General features: G+C 42.6%; 1 protein-coding gene across 22 annotated transcripts in view; it reads left to right on the top strand.

Moving 5' to 3' along the window:
- Positions 1 to 19,642, top strand: part of ptprk (protein tyrosine phosphatase receptor type K) — a 119,778-nt gene extending 100,136 nt beyond the window's left edge. For 3 of the 22 annotated variants that reach the window (XM_058045894.2, XM_058045862.2, XM_058045901.2), the window contains 19 exons: positions 3,012 to 3,172; positions 3,343 to 3,378; positions 6,076 to 6,263; positions 7,226 to 7,325; positions 7,509 to 7,654; positions 9,584 to 9,601; positions 10,118 to 10,154; positions 10,241 to 10,338; positions 10,443 to 10,559; positions 11,492 to 11,646; positions 11,730 to 11,865; positions 13,243 to 13,392; positions 14,297 to 14,470; positions 15,264 to 15,281; positions 15,731 to 15,862; positions 17,067 to 17,192; positions 17,262 to 17,425; positions 17,524 to 17,659; positions 18,435 to 19,642. In XM_058045894.2, coding sequence (XP_057901877.2) covers positions 3,012 to 3,172; positions 3,343 to 3,378; positions 6,076 to 6,263; positions 7,226 to 7,325; positions 7,509 to 7,654; positions 9,584 to 9,601; positions 10,118 to 10,154; positions 10,241 to 10,338; positions 10,443 to 10,559; positions 11,492 to 11,646; positions 11,730 to 11,865; positions 13,243 to 13,392; positions 14,297 to 14,470; positions 15,264 to 15,281; positions 15,731 to 15,862; positions 17,067 to 17,192; positions 17,262 to 17,425; positions 17,524 to 17,659; positions 18,435 to 18,488 — 2,146 coding nt within the window. In that variant the 3' untranslated portion in view covers positions 18,489 to 19,642. Of the gene's footprint in view, positions 1 to 3,011; positions 3,173 to 3,342; positions 3,379 to 6,075; positions 6,266 to 7,225; positions 7,326 to 7,508; positions 7,655 to 9,583; positions 9,602 to 10,117; positions 10,155 to 10,240; positions 10,339 to 10,442; positions 10,560 to 11,491; positions 11,647 to 11,729; positions 11,866 to 13,242; positions 13,393 to 14,296; positions 14,471 to 15,263; positions 15,282 to 15,730; positions 15,863 to 17,066; positions 17,193 to 17,261; positions 17,426 to 17,523; positions 17,660 to 18,434 lie in introns of all 22 variants that reach the window. The other 19 variants (XM_058045957.2, XM_058045990.2, XM_078794554.1 and 16 more) reach the window with 16 other exon arrangements.
- The last annotated feature ends 1,352 nt before the right edge of the window (positions 19,643 to 20,994 follow it).

Raw genomic sequence — 20,994 nt, 5'->3', positions numbered from 1 at the left:
ACGGGGCTAGGGGCGGAAGGAGGAAGATGAGGCCGGTTTTTCCTTCATCATGACCGTCTGAGTTCCAAGTGGAGCAAATTTCATATTTGCAAGTCATAAACAGGGAAGTTGTGGTCGCTTTTTCAGGTTCCCGATTGGCCAAAATGTGTCTCCATAAGTGTCCATAAAGACCAGTAAAAGTCACTTGCCGCTTTTTTGGAGTCGATAAAATGCTAAGCCGGCGACACTGAATTCCCTCCTGCTACGTCGTCTTATTCTCTAATGGAGTTGGAACGGCAATCAACAGTCCCGTTATAATGTGTTTATGTGCTAGGTCGCGTATCTGTGGCGGTCCCAGTTTAATAGTCATGAAGAAGCCATTGTTGTTGTCGTCACAGGCGCCTTCTGCTCGTCTTTTTCTTATCCACATCCAAGACTACTGCATTGTGGTCGTGTGATTAGCGCGCAGACCTCACAGCTAGGAGACCAGGGTTCAATTCCACCTTCGGCCATCTCTGTGTGGAGTTTGCATGTTCTCCCCGTGCATGCGTGGGTTTTCCTCCCACATTCCAAAAACATGCTAGGTTAATTAGCGACTCCAAATTGTCCATAGGTATGAATGTGAGTGTGAATGGTTGTTTGTCTATATGTGCCCTGTGATTGGCTGGCCACCAGTCCAGGGTGTCCTCTCGCCTGAAGACAGCTGGGATAGGCTCCAGCACACCCATGACCCTCGTGAGGATAAGCGCTCGAAAATGAATGAATGAATGTGCACTTGGGGGGGGACGTACAACAATGAATCTCGCACACAATAAAACTAAAATAAAGTAAAATTATTCCAATTACATTCATGCTAGGTTAATTGGCGACTCCAAATTGTCCATAGGTATGAATGTGAGTGTGAATGGTTGTTTGTCTATATGTGCCCTGTGATTGGCTGGCCACCAGTCCAGGGTGTACCCCGCCTCTTGCCCCATCCCGAAGACAGCTGGGATAGGCTCCAGCATCCCTGTGTGACCCTTGTGAGGATAAGCGGTAGAAAATGAATGAATGAACATCCAAGACGATGCAGCAGAAAACCATAACAACATTGCTCAGTGGTACTAGGAGTGTGTCATGCGTGTCATTTGTGTCATGTATGTCATGTGCGTCACGTGCGTCTGTGGCCTTAGCGGTGGAGTTGGTGTCTTTTGAGGTAAAATATCCCAAAACGCAGCATGTTTCCTGCCCCGTCTGCTAGGAAGAAGTCAGAGCCGTATACTCTTATCAGTCTGGCAACCTTCAAAAGCTGAATCATTTTTTTAATGTTAATGTCAGTTCATTTCTGCTTGAACCAGTTTAGCTCCAAATGTGATTCCAATCAAGCCAGGAAAATGTCTGAACTGATATAAACCTATGGCTCTGTGTGCAATCACTTCCCTGCACGCCAAGTCACGCTCGGAAGTCCAAGTCCTCTACTACAGTCCTCCAAACTGTTCCTTTGTTTGCAGGGACTGCAGCAACCCAGAATAATATGAAACTTTTTGTCCACGCTGTTACTTTTCTTCCCATTATTTAAAAAAAGTTCTGAAATAGTTCTTTACTGGGCTATATGATGTGACAACAGCCCGTAGAGAGAAATATTAAGGTGTCCCGCTAAGATGCATCTCTCCTAAAATGTTCCTTAGTGCTCCACCGGCTATTTACGTCCTCACCCCAAACGCAACTCCTGTCATCAGTTATGTGTTTAATAAACGGTGTCGCTTGCTGCCTTGCTCCACCGGGACTTTTACTGTCGGATGAAAAAGTAGCACCGCTAACATTGAATAGCTTCCTTTGGCTAACCTGAGGTCAAAGCCCGTGTTCCCTCTGCTCCTTTACTTGAGCCCAGCACATGCTGTCATTCACTGTTTGTCATCTGCCATCCTTGCCTGGTTATTTCTTCCTCTTCTTCTTTTTTTTTTCTTCTCCTCTCCGTATTTCCTTTTCCTTTTGCATCGTGACTCAGCCGCCTGCAGCCCCCAGCTTTTTAGCCAGACCTTAAAGTAATCAAGTCTAGGGATGGGCATGAGACCATATCGCAGGGGTCTCAAACTCAATTTACTTGGGGGCCACTGGAGCTCGGGTCTAGGTGAGACTGGGCCGTATCAGGTTTTCCAAAAAAAAAAAAAAAAAAAAGAATGCATTTATTAAAAAACAAAAAAAAATTAAAAACTTTGCTTTGGTTCCAATTTTCTACAATAAAAGCTCTGATAAAACATTCCACTGTTCTCAAATATCTTAATTTTTATTTTTCTACACAAAATAAGATGAAAAATAAATAAACAAATCAAGAATAAAGAAAATCAATCAGTAATAAATAAATATAATAATAATAATAAAACAGCAAATAATAAAAACTTAAGAAACCACATATAGTTGGTGGGTAGACAAATTATTTTTTTCAGATTAAAATGAACAAAGCATTATTAGAGCCCTGTAGACATGACAAAACACGACTATAGTCACATTTATACTCTTTTTATTTACAACATATTGCGCAACTGCAGGGTCATGCTAACACATGCTAACTCGCAAACTAGAGAGCTAGCGACCTAAACGGTAGCCTTCAAGTTATTTCCTTTAAACTTAAAAAGCCAAAAACTTACCACTTCCACACGGATATGGAGGATAACTATTAACAGTTATTTAACCTTTAACATGAACATTAATCAAACGTAATCATTTTTTCTGGGTACATGATACCATACAGCATCCATATCAAACTTAAACATTAAACTTTCATATCAAGGCGGGGGCCTCAAACTAGTGTCCTGCGGGCCACAATTGGCCCGCGGGCCGCATGTTTGAGACCTCTGCCATATCGATTTGATTGACTCTGAACTTCTCGTGCGCACCAATGCCTCTGCTGGTGACGGCCAGTACTGCGCCCCTAGACACATGCCCATCCCTATTTTACCCCCAGTAAAGCAGTGGTCTGCAGGCCAGCTGATGACCTTCACGTATGACTTTTCAAAGTCACCTGATTGTCTTTCCATCCCTCCTCCTGACAGGAAGCTGGCAAAGAAGCGCAAGGACGCCATTGGAACCACGCGGCAGGAAATGACGCACATGGTGAACGCCATGGATCGCAGCTATGCGGACCAGAGCACCCTGCATGCCGAGGACCCCATGGCGGTGACCTTCATGGACTCTCATAACCACAACAACAGATGTACGTCCAGTCTTTTATCGTTCACGACTCTTCGGTTACGTCACCGTGGTTTTAGGTGGAATTCGGCTCCAGTCATCGCTTTTTTTCAACCAAATTTCTTTCTGAGTTATTTTTCTGGAGTCGTAAGTCGTAATCTAGAACATTTGCTCACGGTGCTTCCTCCCCCGCAGTGCCCAACGATCCTCTGGTCCCCACTGCTGTGTTAGGTGAGACCCCCGTTAGGTTTGAATATGTCACATTTCCCACCAACAAATGTCCCATAGCAACCACCCGTCACCCCCCACCCCCATGGAAGGCCCCTCCCCTCGTCGTGTTTGTAGATGTCTTGTATGTTCTTGTGTGTCATTCAGTCCTGATCGGAAGCTAAAAACCAAGACTTTCCATTGGAAATTCCTGATCTGGTCTTCCTCCATCCCATTCCACATCCCTCATTTATCACTGCTTTGGTGGACACTTTGACTTATAAAGAGATGCAGTATAAAATAGCGTAGCGGAGTAGAGTAGGGCAGTGTTTTTCAACCTTTTTTGAGTTACGGCACGTTTTTTTACATTGAAAAAATCTTGTGGCACACCACTAACCAAAAATGTTCCAAAATGTCACCACGCCCTCACACGTGCATCAATAAGTCTATGGGAGGAACAAGGTAGGTGTTGCCACACGGACCAATATTACATTGCTCTGCCAGTCTTTACACCACAGACACTCCACAGTAGCCACGTTTTTACATCACCACTTTTTCTCTTTCCGAATGACCTTTCGGGAAACAATGGTATCCATGGAAAGGAATATTCCAATCTCTTGTCTACATGCGCCGTGAAAATCAACCAGAATAGTCAATAGGGCATGCCCAGTAAAACGTAAACATCAACATCACGTGATGCCGGCTTCCCTGAGTTATTCTTCCACTTGTTGGAATAACTCCGTATTGCCAGTTTTTCCTTCATCCAGTCTTGAAATTTAGTTTGAATCAAAAACAAACTTTGCTTAGTCCAGTGCCGATTGCTGGCCTCCATTTTTAAAAGTGAAGAACGTCTGGATCTGCGTGTTACGTCATATCTGAGCATGCGCTGAAAGAACGCACCCGGGATCAATTTAAACAGGAAAAGATCAAATTCAATCTTGCTAATATTTTATAATTAAACTCAGGACATGTTTTATATAGATATATATTTTCTTTTTTAATAAAAGTGGACTTGTGAATGGCGTATAGAAGGGTTTAGATTCTGTTCCACAGATGGCGCTAATGCACACGAAAGCTGCTTGCCAACCGCCAATAAACAACAGAAGAAGAAAAACACCACGAAGAAGAACGCACCCTGACAAATTTCCGTTTGAGCGGGTACAAGATACCTCAATCGGATTGGTTAAAGGAATATTCCATCCCTGTTCAATTCTTTCCGTTTGAGCAAATAAACCAAATGCAATTGGAATATTTGGGTCCATATATTCATGGCTATTCACATAATATTTGCAAATGATGATTAATAAATGTTAATTATAAAAAGTGATATTGGATAATTCCTCACGGCACACCTGACGGTTTCTCAAGGTACACTAGTGTTCCGCGGCACAGTGGTTGAAAATCACTGGAGTCGGGTATCTGCATACTGCATCTGCTCGGCTAGCAAGCAGCTTCAATGCATCAATATATCATGCGCAAAAACTTGTCCAGTCCTAAAAACACATTAGATCCAAGCACTTCATCTATCAGACTGTTTACTGTTACTTCAATCACTCCTCGTTCCCTCCACAATTTCTGTCTCCCACTGAGCATTTTTGATAGTCAGTATAATTACAATTCTCCTCCTCGGAGGCCTAATTATTTCCACGGTTTTGACTTGTTTTGAGAGGCATGTAATTCCCCCGTCCCGCAAAGCAACAGACACGGATGCTTGAAGAGCGGAGGAAAAAAAAAAAACATTGCCGTGTTGCCGCTGCATTCTGGCCAGCTGGAGTATCCCGACTCTGTTCGATTCCCACGTGACTTCTCATGAAAGCTTTAGTTTTTGCCATGTTTTGATTCATTTTCTGCCAATCCGGAGTTGACAGTGCAACACAACTGGAATTGTAACATCGCCTTCCGGGCCTCCCCGGATTAGCACCGGCACCAAACTCTGTTGATCCGGAGTTCCGTAATAACGTTTAATTCGGACTGAAAGATGTTGTTACAGTCTGTCCCTGCCAATCACATCACAGAGTAGCAGCAGAGAGGAGGGGGGTGGGGGGGTCCCGGGAAGTCGCAAATTAAAAGGCGCTGTCAGGTCACGTTGACTGTTAATTTGCCTGACGAGGGCATAACAAACCTTAGCGGTCGTTAGCGAGCTAACGTGTCCGCAGAGCGGGGGAAAGCATCGGGTGGACGAAATAAACAGTGTCAGTTAATAAGCAGTCGCCAGGACGAAGCAGTTGGTTGTCTGGCAACCCCCGAAGCTTTGACCTTATACGGCGTGTCAATCAGCGCAGACCCGCTGATTGCCCCCCCCCCCCCTCTCCAAAGCACACAAACACGGGCCTTTATTTTTATGTACGCTACAATCGTTATTCAATTATGACCCTTTTCCAGCCACACAGGCATCGTATAACCAGAATGGCACATTACTTACAGACAGTCTCCAGGGATCATTTGGGTTTTTTTGCCATTCCCCCCCACCACCACCATTCTGGGATGATTCATCATGTGCACCCCCCTTCTATCATAAACCGTTTCTGACAGATCCACCCATTTCCCAGCTTATCGTTTTGCTCTTCTTTTTCTGCTGCTTGGAAATGTAGTTCCAATCACAGGTAGGTACACAAACACAACGCTTCAAACAAGCCGCTTTATTGATTTTAGGAGCCGGTCAAAGGTCGTAGTTAAGTTAACTTCCACTCATCATCATCATCATCTGCTCCCCCCTCACAGATGAGAACCACAGTGCATCGGGGGCGGAGAACAGCCGCCTCCTGGACGTCCCTCGCTATCACTGTGAAGGGACCGAATCGCCGTATCAGACGGGACAGCTCCACCCCGCCATCAGAGTGGCCGACCTTCTGCAGCACATCAACCTGATGAAAACCTCCGACAGCTACGGCTTCAAGGAGGAGTATGAAGTAAGTTGGCGGTCGAGTGGTTAGCGCGCAGACCTCACAGCGAGGAGACCAGGGTTCAATCCCACCCTCGGCCATCTCTGTGTGGAGTTTGCATGTTCTCCCCGTGCATGCGTGGGTTTTCTCCGGGTACTCCGGTTTCCTCCCACATTCCAAAAACATGCTAGGTTAATTAGCGACTCCAAATTGTCCATAGGTATGAATGTGAGTGTGAATGGTTGTTTGTCTATATGTGCCCTGTGATTGGCTGGCCACCAGTCCAGGGTGGGATAAGACAGCTGGGATAGGCTCCAGCACCCCCCGCGACTCTCGTGAGGATAAGTGGTAGAAAATGAATGAATGAAAGTCCTTGGTCACAGCAGATATTCCCCTTACGAGTGTAAAGGTGACTATAGGGGTGTTATTTCTTATCTAGAGTGCTCTAATAATGTTAACGGTATTTACAAGTTCAGGAACATGTTTTCTATGCCCCAGCTATGAAAATATTTCATTCATGAAAATTAAATTTGTTTCTCACCTCAGTAACCGAGGCTGCATGGCGGTCGAGTGGTTAGCGCGCAGACCTCACAGCTAGGAGACCCGAGTTCAATCCCAACCTCGGCCATCTTTTTGTGGAGTTTGCATGTTCTCCCCGTGCATGTGTGGGTTTTCTCCGGGTACTCCGGTTTCCTCCCACATTCCAAAAACATGCTAGGTTAATTAGCGACTCCAAATTGTCCATAGGTATGAATGTGAGTGTGAATGGTTGTTTGTCTATATGTGCCCTGTGATTGGCTGGCCACCAGTCCAGGGTGGGATAAGACAGCTGGGATAGGCTCCAGCACCCCCGCGACCCTTGTGAAGAAAAAGCGGTAGAAAATGAATGAATGAATAAATAAATACTTTCCACTAAGCTAGCTCAAATAGCACAAGTGTGATATTTCCAAGCCTGTCATTTAATTGTATGTTTTATTTTGTCTCTGTTGTTGGTGATTCAGAGTTTTTTTGAAGGCCAGTCCGCCACCTGGGATGTGGCAAAGAAGGAGCAAAACCGCACCAAGAACCGTTATGGCAACATTATAGCATGTAAGCACATGAATGTGGTATATATTGTTGTTATATTGTTGTACTCAGACGCCAACGGAGAAAGGAAGACATGGTCAGGAACGGCGTAGCGGTGTCGCGATGGCGTCACTGTCTCTCGCTGGCTTTTTTTTTCTCCGTTTCCCGTTTTGTCGTCCCACACCGTGCCTGTGCCTCTTTCCGCAGATGATCATTCAAGGGTCATTCTCCAGCCCATAGAAGACGACCCCTCCTCCGACTACATCAACGCCAACTACATCGATGTAAGTGGAAACGCATCGAATGCTACTATTGGCTCCCAAAGAAACCAACGAAACCACACTCCCTCGCTCGTATGTCAGGCCTCTATACCTTAATTGCATCTCCAAGTCATCCATTGTCGCATTTTATACATTTCACCATTTTCACAACATACATCAACAAGTGGTGTCTTTTTTTTGGGTGTTTTTGTTTCCAACTTTTTCATTCATCCATTATTATAAGAACATTTCTATTGTTGGTATTTAAGTGACTATATTATTCTAATATTCAATTTTGCATGTACAAATATGACATTTAGAAGGCACGGTAATGTTAAACTGATGAGAAATTTATAATTTACTCATATTTTGTATACTAACACTAAATAATAGGAGTGTAAAGGTGACTATAGGGGTGTTATTTCACGTCTGGAGGACTCTAATAGTGTTAAAAACTGTATTTAGAAGGTCCTAAGCAGGGTTTCCATGCTCTAACCACAATAATGTTGCATTAATAATCCTACTATGAGTGGTTAGCGCGCAGGCCTCAAAGCTACGATACCCGAGTTCAATTCCCCATCTCGGCCATCTCTGTGTGAAGTTTGCATGTTGTTCCCGTGCATGCGTGGGTTTCCTCACACATTCCAAAAAGACATGCAAGGTTAATTGCCGACTCCAAATTGTCCATAGGTATGAATGTGAGTGTGAATGGTTGTTTGTCTATATGTGCCCTGTGATTGGCTGGCCACCAGTCCAGGGTGGGATAAGACAGCTGGGATAGGCTCCAGCACCCCCCGCGACTCTCGTGAGGATAAGTGGTAGAAAATGAATGAATGAATGAATGAAAGTCCTTGGTCACAGCAGATATTCCCCTTACGAGTGTAAAGGTGACTATAGGGGTGTTATTTCTTATATAGAGGGCTCTAATAATGTTAACGGTATTTACAAGTTCGGGAACATGTTTTCAATGCTCCAGCTATGAAAATAAATTTGTTTCTCACCTCAGTAACCGGGGCTGCATGGCGGTCAAGTGGTTAGCGTGCAGACCTCACAGCTAGGAGAGCCGAGTTCAATCCCACCCTCGACTATCTCTGTGTGGAGTTTGCATGTTCTCCCCGTGTATGCGTGGGTTTTTGCCGGGTACTCCGGTTTTCCTCGCAGATTCCAAAAACATGCTAGGTTAATTAGCGACTCCAAATTGTCCATAGGTATGAATGTGAGTGTGAATGGTTGTTTGTCTATATGTGCCCTGTGATTGGCTGACCACCAGTCTAGGGTGTACCCCGCCTTTTGTCTGAAGACAGCTGGGATAGGCTCCAGCAACCCCCGCGACCCTCGTGAGGATAAGCGGTAGAAAATGAATGAATGAATGAATGTAAACACACTAAACTGTAACACTATTCAATGATTGCTTAGCAGTGTTCTATTTGTGTGATACCAGTTTTAACCACCAGTGGGGCTATTGAGTCATTGTAGGTTCCCAAAGTGGGTTACACCAATTAAAATAAGTGAATTAAAAAAAAAACAATTAGCAGCTAACAGCTCACAATTACAAGTGCGCCTGAACGCCTCACGGTGCAAGGAGACCCAGCTGATAATTTTCTCCTATGAGCATCCTATGCTGTGTATTGAGTCCATTTGTACATCCATTCACAGTTCTCAGTTTTATCTTTGCTTTATTCCATCGGCTTCATCTTTCCACCTGCTGTCACTTTTACCACCATGTTCTCATGTCATCTTTGTTTTGGTGATCTAATTATTATATAGAAGAGTTATGATCCTGCATATATACGTATATATATATATAGCAGGATGTATCCTTTCTACTCAATCGCATTCTTTTTTTGGTTGTTTGGGTTTTGTTTTGCATGCTGTGTTCATACACTTCCATCATGGCAATGCAACTTTTCTGTTTCTGGTTGACGCTCACTGACATTATTGTGCTTTCTTTCTTTCCTTCCTTCCTTCCTTCCTTCCTCCTTTCTTCCACTCCTTCTATTCTGCCTGTGGCTTGGCCTGTAGATTTGGCTGTACAGGGATGTAAGTATCACTGTGGATTCTTCCACTCATGCTCCTCAAACCTGACACATCCATCCATGCACCCAACCAGGCGTCTAATGCTCAAGGCCAGGCTGTTTTTTGGGGGTTTTTTGGGGGGGTGGGGGGGGGGATCTTGCCTGCATGACGATTGTCACCTCATCTCGCCCTACTTTGTGTTCCCCACTTTGCACCGTTATTACCGTTATGGCCGCGCTCGTGCGTTACGCTGCCTTTTGGACGTGACCGGTAACTGCACATGTCACTCAAAGATTGTAATATGGCCGTTTATATTTCACTGCTACAGACATTAAATTAAGCAAGGTGGTAGTATTTTTCATTGGTTTTATCTTTTAAATATTTGTTCAAAAACGGGCCTTGAAGAATCGGGGTCGGCTTATATTCCGGGTTGTCTTATATTCGATGGAGATCTTATCTTGCATTATGTTTTCTTTTGACAAAAAAAAAAAAAGTCTTCCTAACACGAATTTGTTGCATGACCACGTTATGTGTTTCCAGGGCTACCAGAGACCAAGCCACTACATTGCCACCCAAGGTAAGTACACATGCAGTACATGTTATAATATGAAGTATTTTCCAGGCATCATTGTTTCATAATGAAGTCCTCCTTTGTGTTGTTAGGTCCTGTGCATGAGACCGTGTATGACTTCTGGAGGATGGTGTGGCAGGAACAGTCGGCCTGTATTGTCATGGTAACCAATCTGGTGGAGGTTGGAAGGGTACGTTGCACTTTCGCTTTTTGTCTGGACTTCACAATGCGGCTCAGTATTTTCCAATGGAAATATCATGTTTGTTTGTTTTTTAACTCTTGTTATGTGTCCAGGTCAAGTGCTACAAATACTGGCCGGATGATGCTGAGGTGTACGGCGACTTCAAGGTGACTTTTGTCGAGGTGGAACCGCTTGCTGAATATGTGGTTCGCACGTTCACGTTGGAGAGGGTAAGTAGAAGAATCGTATATTCCTGACTATAATTTGCTCGGGATTATAAGTCGCAACCGCTAAAAAATGGACGAAGAAAAAAAACATATACAAATCACATTATCAAGAAAAGACATATACTGGAGCCTATCCCAGCTGTCTTCGGGTGAGAGGCGGGGTACACCCTGGACTGGTGGCCAGCCAATCACAGGGCACATATAGACAAACAACCATTCACACTCACATTCATACCTATGGACAATTTGGAGTCGCCAATTAACCTAGCATGCATGTTGTTGGAGTAATTTTACTTTATTTTAGTTTTATTGTGTGCGGAATTCATTGTTGTACACCCACCCCCCCTCCCCAAGTGCACATTCATTAATTCATTTTCGAGCGCTTATCCTCACAAGGGTCATAGGTGTGCTGGAGCCTATCCCAGCTGTCTTCTTGTCTTCGGGCGAGAGACACCCTGGACTGGTGGCCAGCCAATCACAGGGCACATATAGACAAACAACCATTCACACTCACATTCATACCTATGGACAATTTGGAGTCGCCAATTAACCTAGCATGCATGTTGTTGGAGTAATTTTACTTTATTTTAGTTTTATTGTGTGCGAGATTCATTGTTGTACATCGTCGTGGTACAGGAATGATGGGAGGAGCAGATATTAGCAACTAGCTTAGAGCGCCCTCTTGTGGCATACACAGTATGTAAGGCGCTCTGGAGTCTAAGTGGCAGGACCAGCCAAACCATGAAAAAAAGTGACTTATATCACAATATATAATTAAATTATATGGAATTAATCTATCATCTTGTCTGATGTTTGGATGAGAGGGAAATGGCGTTTCAAAACAAATGATAACGTCCTTTCCAGAGTCCAAACATGCATTCATGATATATTATTATTATTAATAGTATTTTTCCTTCTTATGATTGTTTCCTCAGCGTGGTTTCAACGAGGTGCGAGAAGTCAAGCAGTTCCACTTCACAGGCTGGCCTGATCACGGAGTTCCATATCACGCCACCGGACTGCTTTCCTTCATCCGAAGAGTTAAAATCTCCAACCCGCCGTCTGCCGGGCCTATTGTGGTCCACTGCAGGTACGAATAGTCGCACCTTCACGTGTAAAGACGCCGTAAAGACGGATAAAGACCGACCCGCTTTGTTTATTATTATCTCTCAGTGCCGGAGCAGGACGCACGGGCTGCTTCATAGTCATCGACATCATGCTGGACATGGCCGAGCGAGAGGGCGTGGTCGACATCTACAACTGCGTCAAGGCACTTCGGTCCAGGAGGATCAACATGGTACAGACTGAGGTGACTGCATTACCCATCATCCATCTGCATCCACATGGCTAGGGTAGACACGGAAACAACTCACTGGACTTTGGACTTGGACTTGGACTTGGACTGGGTACCAGCTGAAGGGACGACATCCATCCATCCATCCATCCACTCATCTTCATCTTTGGTGTCTGCTTGGTGTTGCTACATGTCCGCTCTTCACTCATATCTATCAGGTTACGCTGTAAACCAGGATGCTAGCTGATGAGAAATTTATAATTTTCTCTTATTTTGTATACTAACACTAAATAATAGGAGTGTAAATGTGACTATAGGGGTGTTATTTCACATCTGGAGGACTCTAATAGTGTTAAAAAATGTATTTAGAAGGTCCTAAGCAGGGTTTCCATGCTCTAACCACGATAATATTGCATTAATAATGCTACTAAGAGTGGTTAGCGCGCAGGCCTCACAGCTAGGAGACCCGAGTTCAATTCCCCATCTCGGCCGTCTCTGTGTGAAGTTTGCATATTCTTCCCGTGCATGCGTGGGTTTCCTCCCACATTCCAAAAACATGCTAGGTTAATTGGCGACTCCAAATTGTCCATAGGTATGAATGTGAGTGTGAATGGTTGTTTGTCTATATGTGCCCTGTGATTGGCTGGCCACCAGTCCAGTCCACCTCTCACCCGAAGACAGCTGAGATATACAGCATAAGCGGTAGAAAATGAATGAATGAATGAAAGTCCTCGGTCACAACAGATATTTCTCTTACGAGTTTAAAGGTGACTATAGGGGTGTTATTTCTTATCTAGAGGGCTCTAATAATGTTAACGGTATTTACAAGTTGGGGAACATGTTTTCTATGCTCCAGCTATGAAAATAAATTTGTTTCTTAGCTCAGTAACCGGGACTGCATGGCGGTCGAGTGGTTAACGTGCAGACCTCGGACCATCAGGTTACGCTGTAAACCAGGATGCTAGCCGTAAAACGGCACGTGTCAAAAAGTGACCCATCGGTCTTAGTTTTTTTTTCCAAATTAGAGTGCCCGTCGTGAAAAAAACAACTGGCTTCCGTTAGGAACCTCAAATTGCTGCTATTCGGAAAAGATTCTGAAGTAGGCACTGTTCTAATTATGGTTATTCATAAACTAGACGTTTATTTCAATGCTCGAATCCAAATCCACCACACGGTGAAGTCCAAAGAACTAACGTGGAAAAACCTCAGCCCAAGTAAGTCGTCATTCATCATCTCCATGCCGCCACCTCTCACTCACTCAGCGTTTGTTTGCTCGCCTCCAACCCTGTGCTTCACGTTGTCTCCATGTGATGAGTTATTTCTCACCTCCCTTAGCACGTGTGTGTCCCACTGCGATAAAAGGCAACCCTGTTCCTGTTCTACCTTCTCCAGGAGCAGTACATATTCATCCATGACGCCATATTAGAGGCTTGTCTCTGCGGGGAAACGGCCATTCCGGTCTGCGAATTTAAAGCCGCCTTTTATGAGCTGATCCGCATCGACTCCCAGACCAACTCGTCACATCTCAAGGACGAATTCCAGGTAACCGGAAATTGTAATCATTATAGGACTGGAAACTATGTTGGTGGGGGGATTATTTTAATTTTAATTTTAATTTTAATTTTAATTTTAATTTTAATTTTAATTTTAATTTTAATTTTAATTTTAATTTTAATTTTAATTTTAATTTTAATTTTAATTTTAATTTTAATTTTAAGCGGTAGAAAATGAATGAATTTTAATTTTAATTTTAATTTTAATTTTAATTTTAATTTTAATTTTAATTTTAATTTTAATTTTGATTTTGATTTTAATTTTAATTTTAATTTTAATTTTCATTTTAATTTTCATTTTAATTTTCATTTTAATTTTAATGATAAACAGTAGAAAATGAATTTTAATTTTAATTTTAATTTTAATTTTAATTTTAATTTTAATTTTAATTTTAATTTTAATTTTAATTTTAATTTTAATTTTAATTTTAATTTTAATTTTAATTTTAATTTTAATTTTAAATAAAAACTATATATTTTTCTATGCGTTTTGGCCTGTTTCTAATTGGCCAAAATGTGCATGAGGTGTTAAGAAGCAGAGTGATGATGCCCCCTACTGTACAGAGTTGTAATGACAAGACACCTTTATGTGTCTATGAGCAACTTCCATAACGTAGTTGTGTTTAAAAATGTTAAAAAAAAAAAAGGTTCTCACCAAATCTATTTGTGGCAGTCCAAATGTATCTGTGGTGGGCCGCCACAAATGAATGACTATATATCCTGAATTGTTTCAATTCAAAAGGACTTCACAGCACTACTTCTCTCTTCACTTTTTTTGGCCCCAGACCAATAGCGTCCACAACTCCAACACAACCTGAACCTCCTCGTCTTCCTCACGCTAATATTTAGCCGCATCACAAACTCATGCCTGCATCTCATCTTTTGATTCGTAGACATTAAACTCGGTGACCCCTCAGCCTCAGCCCGAAGACTGCAGCATCGCATTGTTGCCTAGAAACCAGGACAAGAACCGCTTCATGGACGGCCTTCCTCCCGACAGATGCCTCCCCTTCCTCATTACGATAGACGGCGAAAGCAGCAACTACATCAACGCCGCTCTTATGGACGTAAGTTGATGCTTGCGCTAAGACGTATTAGCGACGACGTAATAATAACATGAAGTAGCCGAAAAAGGTATCACACGCCAATGACGACGCTACTGGTCAAACGTGGACTAAATCAGGTCAAAGATGGGAAATGGAGTTTTTTTCTAAAACCTTTGACCAGTAGAGAACATGCTAATTATTTTTAATGCACGTGTTGATTCAGTCACACACACACACACACACACACACACATATGCAGCCTCCCCTCCCTGTTTGTGTGATGCTGTGTTTGTGGTTTAAGCACAAAAAAGCTAGAGACAAATCCAGGTTTTGCTTTAAAGGGAGACAAAAAAAAACAACTATAATGGTCCGACTGTGATACTTTGATCATGGTCAGCCATAGCTTGGACTTACTGGCATTTGTTGTCATGGAAACAAAACGTCTTATTTGCATGGGAGCGTAGGAGGATGTGGACGAAAAGCAACTGTAATTAGGAAATAAACGACCTTCAACATGCGTCATTTGGGTGTGTTTTGGATAAATGCATGAATGACACGGTGACCTTCATGTTGTGTACAAAATGTAGTTTTTTTTTTTCCTCCGTTATCCTGCTAACTTCTGAAAAATACTTAATAATTGGTGAAGCAGGTCATGGTGAGTAAGTGGCCTAACTTTTACGGCAAAGGTAGTCGGTTTGTGATCCATCTGATGGACGTCAGTGCGGTTTGTTTAAAAAAAAAAAAAACAAAAAAACAAAATGGCGTTCAGATCCAAGTTATAGTTAAACTTCCCTTTGGCCTCTCTCTAACCAAGCTGTCAGAGGAGTTCCAGGTAATGGGGTTTCACTTCAAATACTCAATACTGGATTTGTTTCATGGCTTCGCTGTCTTTCCGCCCGCCAGTTCCATGTCTGCCATTAGCCCCGCCCCTTCCCGCCCCGCCCCCTCCTTCACATACCGTACACACGCGTTGTCTTCGTCATCTCATGTTAGACCCCACAAGTCATCCAACGGCCGTGCTACACGTGTCCCTGCGTATCGATCCCACTGTCAACTTCAGGTCTCTATAGCAACCCTATGTGATATAGATAGACTTGAAGTTGACGCTCCTAGATGTTCGTACGTGTGACGCATGCTCCTCACCCGCTTGCATGATCATGTGACCAAACCTTCAAACCAGTATTGTCGATCAACCCCCGCCCACGTGTGAATGCGTCTCCCGGCCGCTTCCTGTTCAGTTCCGGAAGGTCCTGATGTTGCTTGGTTGTGATTTCCTTCCAGAGCTACAGACAACCCGCCGCCTTCATCGTCACTCAGCATCCTCTGCCCAACACCGTCAAGGACTTCTGGCGTCTGGTGTACGACTACGGATGCACAAGTCTGGTGATGCTCAATGAAATCGACCTGACGCAGGTACGGAATTGGTCTTCATCTTCCCATATTGTGCAGCGCTTTTTACATCCCGTCGATGGGTTCTTCACTCGCTTGGTGCTCCAGGCACGGGTTCCAAAACTTTACCAACTCAGGGCCCACTTGAAAATGTCAAAAATGTCCACGGCCCAACACTACATAGACAAAATGATGATGATGATGATGATGATGATGATTATTATTATTTATTATTTTTATTATTGTTGTTGTTGTTGTTATTTATTTTGTTATTGTTGTTATCAATATTATTGTTGTTATTATTATTGTTGTTGTTATTTATTATTATTATCATTGTTATTATTATTGTTTTTGTTATTTATTATTATTATCATTATCATTGTTATTATTATTGTTGTTGGTGTTTATTATTATTATTATTATCGTTATCATCGTTATTGTTGTTGTTGTTGTTGTTTATTATTATTATTATCGTTATCATCGTTATTATTGTTGTTATTGTTATTATTGTTGTTATTGTTGTTATTGTTATTATTGTTATTATTGTTATTATTATTATTATTATCATTATTATTATTATTATTATTATTATGAAGATTCAGGATTGAAATGAAAGCAGGGAGATAAAGGAAGCCCAAACTTTTAATCTAATTAATTCTACCTAATTAATATAATTAATTATTATTAATAATTATTATTATAATTATTGTTGTTGTTATTTATTGTTATTATCATTATCATCATTATTGTTGTTGTTGTTATTATTATTAATATTATTATTATTATTATGAAGATTCAGGATTGAAATGACAGCAGGGAGATAAAGGAAGCCCAAACTTATATATAATTATATAATTATAATAGTATAATTAATTCTACTTAATTAATATCATTAATTATTATTATGATTATTAATATAATTAATTATACTTTTCATAACTGAAGGTTCCTAAAATACTGTGACAGATCAATAACACTGAAAATGTTATTAATTAGGCCTATAAATATTTTTTTAATCATGCAATAAATATTACAATATTACAAAAAATAATATTTGCAAAAATGAATCATATTTTTAATGACCTCTCATGGTCCACCTGCGGTACCACCACAGCCCACCAGGGGGCCGCGGCCCACCCTTTGGGAATCAGTGCTCCAGAGATGTACAGCATCATGAAAAAGTCCATTTGCATTGAGACCTCTAAAATGTGTTCTTCAAAATGTGCAGGGTTGTCCCCAGTACTGGCCAGAAGAGGGCATGCTGCGCTACGGGCCCGTCCAGGTAGAATGCATGTCCTGCTCAATGGACTGCGATGTGATCAGCCGGCTCTTCAGAGTCTGCAACCTCACCAGGGTGAGTCGCGGCATTCCGTATTCATCAGTTCGTTTAAGCCTCATCCATTCATATAATTTCCGGTGTCAGCCTCAGGAAGGCTACTTGATGGTCCGTCAGTTCCAGTACCTGGGCTGGGCGGGACACAGGGAGGTCCCGGCCTCCAAGCGAAGTTTCCTCAAGCTCATCCTGCAGGTGGACCAGTGGCAGCGCGAGGGGGAGGAGGGAGAGGGAAGAACCATCGTCCACTGTCTGTGAGTGCACGCCAATATATTCCATATATGACAAAATGGCTTCCATGCAATGTATTCAACGTACAAAATACATGTGTGTGTTTTTTTTTTCTTTTCAGAAACGGAGGCGGTCGCAGCGGAGTATTCTGCGCCAGCAGCATCGTGTGCGAGATGGCCAAGAGGCAGAGCGTGGTTGACGTCTTTCACGCCGTCAAAACGTTGAGGAACAGCAAGCCCAATATGGTGGACACTCCGGTGAGTCGGAATAAGCGAAAGATTCTGATCACTCGTAACACTTAAAAAGGCAGGGAGGTTGCCTACAGCCACAGTTGACAGTGTTTTTGGATTTAGCGCTAATTGAATATAGGTGGGGCGGCACGGCGGCCTAGTGGTTAGCGCGCAGACCTCACAGCTAGGAGACCAGGGTTCAATTCCACCCTTGGCCATCTCTGTGTGGAGTTTGCATGTTCTCTCCGGGTACTCCGGTTTCCTCCCACATTCCAAAAACATGCTAGGTTAATTAGCCACTCCAAATTGTCCATAGGTATGAATGTGAGTGTGAATGGTTGTTTGTCTATATGTGCCCTGTGATTGGCTGGCCACCAGTCCAGGGTGTACCCCGCCTCTCGCCCAAAGACAGCTGGGATAGGCTCCAGCACCCCCCACGACCCTCGTGAGGATAAGCGATAGAAAATGACTGAATTAATAAATGAATGAATATTGGGTAATAAAAGTGTGACTATAGGGGTGTTATGTCATGGCTACAGGGCTCTAATAATTATGAATGGGAGTGTGAATGGTTGTCTGCCCTGTGATTGCCTGTGATTGGCTGACCACCAGTCCAGGGTGTACCCCGCCTTTCGCCTGAAGACAGCTGGGATAGGCTCCAGCACCCCCGGGACCCTCATGAGGAAAAAGCGGTAGAAAATGAATGAATGAATTACTTAGTAATACATGTAATATTGACAACAAGAGTACTGCATGTACTTGTGTACAAGTATGAACTCTGTGCGGTTTATGTGTGTGACAGGAGCAGTACAGGTTCTGCTACGACCTGGCCCTGGAGTTCATCGAGTCCTCCTAGACGCAGAAGAAGAGGAGGTGCAGAAAAAGGCCCCGCCTCTTACTGCCCCGGTAGCATGCTGTCATTCCTCACAAAGCACGTCACAGCGCCCCCCCCCCCCCACCCCACCACCCCCCCGTGGCGGCGTGCTGAGGAACCGGACTACGGGTGGACTCCTTCATACTTTTTTTCTTGTACAGCTTCATGAGTGCCAGTTTGGGACCACACATGGATGGTTCAGTCCCTGACCAGTTGCAGTACTCCCATCTGCCCTCAAGGGGTCGTTGCAGCACTGCAAATTAGTACAAGAACTTTACGATTAGTTTTACTTTTTATTTTTTTTTTTAATTATTAGCCAAAATACATACACCGAAAAAAAAAACATAATTGGGTCTGCTTGTCATGTAGAGACTGACAAAAAAAAACTTTTGTGTTGTTATGTTGAGTATTATTAGGCTTTTACATTTGTCGTGTCATGAAGAAGTCTTACAAAATGTGATTTTTATTTGTAAAGTGTTGTGTAAGTTTATTTTCTCTCATTGTTTTTGTCGTGCGGGCGGGCGGAAGTCTTCCCTGCACTCCAAAATTTTTTATTCAGTTTAAATTGAGGGCTGGGCCCGGTACTCTTTCAATTTGAAGATCTTATTGGAACTCCCACCCAGTCAGCCCAGCAGCTCCTTAATGGTTTAAGGACTACATGGCGCATCCTGACTTGCCAGGCGACTTATTCGTCTTTTTTTTTATGATTTTTCTCGTCTTGTAGCTACGTGTGTTTCTTCATAAGCCAAAGACTTTGGTGTAAATATGTCTATAAGGTTAAAGCACATTGTTTGTATTTATTGTTTACTTGCATTGCTTGTAAGAACAATCATTCTTCACTCCATGTTTACGCCGCCGCCAGCACCCAAGTGGGGTCAAAGTGTCGTAACGGGCCCGTCAAGCGAGAGGAGAGAACCAAGCTGTATATTGGAGCGTTAGTTAATTTTTTTTGTTGTTGTTCAGTATTTACTCCGTAGTATTGTCTTGTTTTCACTTAATGAATCTGTGGCGTTCCTGTGCTTTTTATTTTGTGCAACCATGGCTTCCTTTACGGTCAGTGCAGTATTTTTGCATCATCCGGAACAGACGGGATAAGCGACTTATTTATCCCAGGCTTAACGAGTGAAACGGAACGATTATTGTGCCTAATCATTTTGTCGAGCGTTATGACGGCAGACGTCGAATGCCGTCAATGTTTCACGTTGACTTGTGCGTGCCGTTTTTGCACAACCTTCATTCGGAGAGAGAAAACATGTTTGTACATACAATGCGGAGATGCTTGCTGTAAATAGACAGTGAGAAGTTCATCGATGAAAAGGCTCTACTGTACAGTAGAGACGGAAAACACAGACGTCTGGCTTTCAAATTCTTTGTTGCCGCTGTATACAGAACGTTTTAATGTTTATTCTATAAGTGGAATCAAATTTGTCTTATTTTCTGCATTTTTTTTAAAGAATGTGCAGCAAAAGCGAATTAAGGAATCCAGCATTCCAGTTAAAAGTGAAGTAACGCCCATGATAGAGACGTCTGGTATAAAGCCAGTCTGAATATAAAATTGATATTCATAGTTATTATTGTCTGTAATGTTTGGCTTCTTTGCTGTAATAAAAAAATACCACTACTTTGAAGACGACTGCAGCATGTACAGTGATTCAATTCACACATTACAACTTCAAGAATGTGATGCTTTGCCTTTAAAACGACGACAAACAATGACTGTTTTGGCAACATAAGCTAGCCGGTGGCGGTGTTCGTTTTGTAGTTTCAAGTCTCAGCCCCTGGCGTCACTTCCTGTCCGCCATTGATTCTACTCCCCTACCAGGTAAACCTCTGATTATAGACTACGAATGGTCACGGTGACTATATGGGTGTTATTTCATGTTTAGATGGGTCTAATAATGTACAGAAAAGACATTTATTCTTAAGCAGTTTTTATGTCTCATAACTATGAAAATATTACATTTAGAAGACTTTGTGGAAATAGTTGGATGACTGCATTGGCAAAATAAGCTAGCTAGTAGCGGTGTTCGTTTTGTAGTTTCAACTCTCAGCCCCTGACGTCACTTCCTGTCCGCCATTGATTTTACTCCCCTACAAGGTAAACCTCTGATCATAGATTACAAATTGTCATGGTGACTATGTGGGTGTTTGTTATGTTTAGATGGGTCTAGTAATGTACAGAAAATGAATTTATTCTTAAGCATTTTTATGTCCCATAGCTATGAAGATATTACATTTACAAGACTTTGCGGAAATAGTTAACCATCAATGGTTGACCGCATTGGCAACATAAGCTAGCCAATAGCGGTGTTCGTCTTTTAGGTTCAACTCTCAGCCCCTGACGTCACTTCCTGTCGGCCATTGATTCTACTCCCCTACAAGGTAAACCGGTCTTACATAGCTAGCTTCTCTGATTATATATTATATATACACATTGCCACGGTGAATATGTGGGTGTTATTTTATGTTTAGATGGTTCTAATCATGT

Source organism: Doryrhamphus excisus, linkage group LG11 (genome assembly GCF_037039965.1).
Source record: "Doryrhamphus excisus strain RoL-2023G ecotype Guam linkage group LG11, RoL_Dexc_Guam_v1.1, whole genome shotgun sequence".
NCBI classification, from domain to species: domain Eukaryota; kingdom Metazoa; phylum Chordata; class Actinopteri; order Syngnathiformes; family Syngnathidae; genus Doryrhamphus; species Doryrhamphus excisus.
This window is presented reverse-complemented; position numbering and strand designations above follow the sequence as displayed.